Source organism: Diadema antillarum, unplaced genomic scaffold (assembly GCF_040938485.1).
Source record: "Diadema antillarum isolate AM-2024a unplaced genomic scaffold, OU_Dant_1.0 seq00000512_RagTag, whole genome shotgun sequence".
Lineage (NCBI taxonomy): Eukaryota > Metazoa > Echinodermata > Echinoidea > Diadematoida > Diadematidae > Diadema > Diadema antillarum.
Window position 1 is genome coordinate 1,402,469 of NW_027271466.1, and position 5,472 is coordinate 1,407,940.

The window sequence follows — 5,472 nt, forward strand, 5'->3', positions numbered from 1 at the left end:
CATACAATATGTTTACAAACATGAACACAGCAATGGTCAGCACAACGCGATTTTTGTGGGAGAGAAGGATGTAACTTTATCTACAGGAAGTGTGCTCTGTGGATCATTTGTAACTGTGAGCTGCGTTCCTGAGTTTCCTGTGTGTTAAGTGGAATACCACTTGACTAGGACGAGGCTCTTTTTTTTTTTTTTTTTTGTAGTCCCTTCTTATCTCGCCGCTTCTTCCTGTTACATGTCAAGAGTACAATGTAGCAACATGTGTTCATGTAGGTGTTCAAAATTAGTCACCTGTGATTGGTTGCGTGATGAGGCTTTGATAGCATGAGTCTCAGATGGCAAAAATTTATCCTTGGTTTGTTTAGGTCTTTTGTGTAGTTTTTTTTTTCAGAGAATTTTATGTTCGCTGGTTGCAGTTTCAGTTCTGAGAGTGTTGGTTGTCACATCAGCTGTACTAACAAGAGTCTCGCAGGAAATTCTTGCAGTCTGTGTTCGTTGGTCGACTGATGTTCGGACCCTAAGTCAATAGCAGTTGGTTCTCAGTTTCTGTGTATTAATGCAATATGAGAGTAATGGTTTCAGGTTGAAATTTCATCTCTGCCATTTACTTTGATTTTATGGGGACTATGACCACCCACTATGTGGTTCTTTCTTAGTTTTTATTACTGTCATTAGCTGCATTCACATTTTGTTGGAACTGTTCTCATCAACAAACTACCATGGTAATAGATACTGCAGTAATTCAGTCCTTACTGTTCTCATTCAGGAATTATCGTGGTACAGTATTCATCGCATAATCTGGACAGGTTGGGAGTAGCAAACACGGCCCCTTTAAGCGAGGTGCCCGATTTCGCGATGAGTACTCACCATACACTAACGGCATACGACATGTACATGTAGTGCACACACACACACACACACACACACACACATGCATACTGACGTACTGTACATGTACATGAATACACAACACGCTACCCCTCGGCGCGACCCTCCAGCTCTCCCTGCATTCTCGCAATGATGTAGAGTAATCGCAACCGGGTTTGATTCTTCTGTCAAACACGCGTGTACACGTAATCAATGTCAGCTCATAGTCTAGATTCATAAAACGTTACGTATTCGCACATACATTGAACCCTTCTCATCTTTCACGCTCTCCCTCCCACTCTCTACCCCATTTCACTGAATACGTAACTGTTCATAGCCCTCATTTCAATCACGTAACTTTTGCCCAGTCACAACTGAGGAAGATTGTGACGTACACACAGATCACAGTGTACAGCTGTATTGAAAGTTGAAACCAAAGACAGTAGATAACAAGATACGAACGCGCAATAACAATGGACTTTGCCCTCATGCAGAGTGTACATGTATGACTGAGATTAAACAACGCACACAGCCTGGGCTGTATGAGCGAGGCATGTTTTTTATTGGATGCGAGTCGAGTATGAATTGCAAGCGAGCACATGGCTTTGCTTATGTAGGGGAGAAGAATGTTTGCGAAGGCATGTGCTTTGCAATTACATGGATACTTATACACGGCGCTTTCGTGGCTATGCATGTACATGTACTGGATGGACGGAGGTCAAAACACACCAATCCGAAGCTTGCTTTGTAAGCTTGTTGTAAACGACAACTGATACGGAATCTTTGAAATATTGTTGTGGTATTTTGGTAGATTTTTTGTGTAAAATATTAACAAAATCAAAGATCGCTTGAAGACAAATTGTCCCGTTTATCAGAGGTCCCCGCCCGATTATCCAGTGAAAATAACGTGCGTTGGAAATGTTTCTGGGAAGCGTATATCATTTAAGCGAGGATCCCGATTATCAGACGCCCGATTATGCGATGAATACTGTATTTCTGGTAAGCATTGTGCAAGCTTGTATCTGCAACAAAAAAAGACACAAAGCATGTCCTAGCTAGGTCACTTGAGAAATGTACCACATTGGTATTTGTTACTCTATTCATACTCTAATCTTGCATGCATATTTTGAGCGAAGTTTTTATTACCCCCCTAAAGACCACAATATTTTGTGATGTATTTCGCAAGTGTTTTTGTATGCATATCATGGCAAAGTACTACACAAAATATTACGTTATTTCGCATACACCTATTGTTCACGTTTTTGCTTTCGTTCTTTGCATCTACATATCTATATGTGAAAGTGATGGGGATAGTCTAACTTTATAGTGGTCATATTTCATTCTGTGTCACCCTATACAGGAATGCTAAGGTGTGGGACTGTGTGCACCTGTACCTACTGACAACTTCTAGAGACCTGAGGGGACATGTGGGGACCAAAGGAGGATATGATGGTGGTCGATGACCTCCAGAGTGTTATACTGAAGGAACAGTCTCTGTTGAATCAACACAGTAACATGGAGCTGGTACTATTTGTGATGGCTGTGTTCGCCTACATGGTACTCTACGTGGTCTACCAGCCCAAGAAGGAAGAGGAGAAGAAAGACAAGCCCCGGTCCATCAAGCGGGCAGACTCCCACTACAAGAGGACCCGACTATTTGACGTGCTGGGGCTCTCGCTCGACCAGTGCAACACCTTCCGCGCATTCCTGGATCGCTTCTCGTCCTACGAGGAGGTGGCCCGGGCGATCAAGCTGGCGGGGATCTCGCGGAGTGACATGATCATCGGCGTGGACTTCAGCGCTAGCAACGAGTGGCAAGGGAGGAAGATATTTGGCTGCCACTGCCTGCATGACGTCTCAAATAGCAAGACCTTTAATCCCTATCAGCGAGTGCTGTCCATCATGGGATCAACCCTGGAGCAATTTGACTCTGATCACATGATCCCTGTCTATGGTTTTGGTGACAAATTGACACAAGACGAGGCCGTCTTTCCATTCAAAGACTCGGGTCTCCCGTGTGTAGGATTTATAGACGTGCTTGAGAAATACCATAAGGTCGCAAGGACGGTACGCCTCGGGGGGCCGACCAGCTTCGAGCCCATCATACGCAAAGCGATAGAGATCACCAGTGCCAAGCAGTCTTACCACCTCCTCCTCATTGTCACAGACGGTCAGATCAAGGACACTGAGAGGACGGCGCAGGCCATCGTGGATGCCTCCAACCATCCCATCAGCATCATCGTCATCGGTGTCGGCGACGGCCCGTGGGACGACATGGAGTACTACGATGACAATCTCCCGCGCCGGCGGTTCGACAACTTTCAGTTCGTTAACTTTCATCAGGTGTGTAGCAAGGCAAAGTACGCCGAGACTGCATTCGCCCTACACGCCCTCATGGAGATACCAGACCAGTACCAGGCGATATGCTCCCTGGGGTATCTCAAGACCACGCCTGCTCCTGGGGCAAAGGACAGCAATGAGAACGTCAAGAAATCCAGATAGTCTTTCATTTGGTACAACATCTCCGCCACTGCTTCAGCGGGTCTGTGCAGTTGTGTCTGAGTTGAGCTGCTGGCTTTTTCAGCTCTCTGTTCAAGTTTGTTGGGAAATCTGCATTAGGTTTGTATATAAATGTCTCCCTCTGTGTTGGACAAGATATGCAAATTTTGATTTCCTGCTATGTTACATCTTGAATAAGATGTCGCAAAGTGGACGGCAGAGGTAACCACTGCTGTTATTCCATTTCATCATTACAAAAGGTGAAAATGACTGTGTGGTGTGTAATCCTCATTAAGAATTAAATGAACATTAATCCCTATACATGTAACTCCCAAAAAGTCTTCGTAGTTTTGGATGAAAAATCAGACCTTTGCAATATCTTTCTAACATTAACCTTGAGGTTGGGTATTTTTGAGGTGATCTATTTCCAAAGATATACTTCTTCTTGTGTAGCAAAATTAATTAAGAAGTCACTGGTAGCAGATGGCCATATGTGGGCATATATCTTTAATGACTAATATGCAATGACAAGGAATTTTCAAGTGTGCTGGATATTTAAGTTTTCTGTCTCTAGTACCACGAGATGGGTTTGGAATCATAAGAGGAAAGTTAGATAGACTGGAAAGTGGTCTTTATTACATCATCATTGCTATCCGCTGCTCTTGTGATGATATTACAGACCACTTTGGGAGGAGATGTCTTCCCTTTAGGCTTCACTTTCATTCTCCATAAATCCCCTAATCCAAGAATATTATCCGCCGACTCAGTATGGAAACGTAGTCATAGCGACCGAAAGAGCAGCTGACATTTACGGCAGTGAGATGGCATTTGACCTTTCTCGGATTTTAATGCCAGCGATCATTCCGCGGCAGAACAAGCTGTGTGGCACATTGAGTGGTTCTATCATAAAATTTAAGGCCCTGTAAAAGTTATGGCTACATAAAATTATAGTGAGAGAGAGCATGCCCTAACATCTGTTCAAATTCAATAATGGCATTAAGTGGATGTTAATTTCCATATATCTCAAGGGATGTGATGAACCAAATGCAATGTATGTAGATAAGTAGGAGACAAATCCTCTCTGAAAGGCAATGCTGCTGTACACAAAGAACAGTACGTGCCACTATCTGTCACCAGTAAATTTCTCCTTTCTTCGAAAAGAAAAGGTATAATATATGAGGTATATCAAAAGGTATAATATATGAGGTATATCAAAAGGTATATTCCTATAATGTCACCATTAATCTGTAAACCTTTTTGCCAGAAGCTTTCTATTATTGTGTGAAATGATGTTTTCTTGAAGGTCACTGTATGTCAAGAGTGACAAGTTGCAGACATTGTATTAATAATTTCCCCAAAACAGTACCCAAGCTTTAAAGGAGTATATTTATCTGTTATTATGTGCCTGTCACTTTAATGTAGATCGACATTGCGATGATTATAATGCCTTGACTGTTTGAAACTGGAGTTTGTCATTGATGTGAACGCATGCATGCTAGTAGAGAGATGTCTCGGGATAACCTCACTTCCTAACAGGGATCAATGGAACGCAATCTCACCAGCAGTTTTCCTGGAGACAATTGACGCAGTCAGATGTCCATGCGTCCAAAAAAATGTCACGAGGAATATCTTTCGCAGCCTCTGATTGGCCGAAACACCTTTAATGTGCTCAACATGTATTAAGCCTGGTCCGCAAAAGTGCGGCAAGATTAGGGTCTTGCCGTTGTCGCTATAAAACGTCATCCATGTGCTCAAAGTTAGATCTCGTTTGATCGATGAATGTATGCCATGTGTTTGTGTCTGGCAGTTTTTATGCCTCCGCCACGAAGTGGTGCCGGAGGCATTATGTTTTTGGGTTGTCCGTCCGTCCGTCCGTCCGTCCGTCCGTCTGTCCTTCCGTCTGTCCGTCCGTCCGTCCGTCCTTTCGTCCGTCCGTCTGTCCTTCCGTCCGTCCGTAATGAATTTTGTGGACAGGGTAACTATCAAAACCTTTTGAGGTATCCTAATGAAACTTGGCATGTATGTGTATCAAGGGGTGAAGTTGTGCCTATCAACTTTTGGGTGCACATGCTCAAGGTCAAAGGTCAAAAGGTCAAGGTCAAATGCTTA

At 43.5% G+C, this 5,472-nt stretch overlaps 1 protein-coding gene across 1 annotated transcript; it reads left to right on the forward strand.

The window, feature by feature from the left end:
• The first annotated feature begins 2,288 nt into the window (after positions 1-2,288).
• On the forward strand, positions 2,289-3,366 carry LOC139734162 (uncharacterized). The gene has a single exon (XM_071644967.1). It carries the CDS (start codon positions 2,290-2,292, stop codon positions 3,364-3,366), a length of 1,077 nt encoding a protein of 358 aa, XP_071501068.1. The 5' UTR covers position 2,289.
• The last annotated feature ends 2,106 nt before the right edge of the window (positions 3,367-5,472 follow it).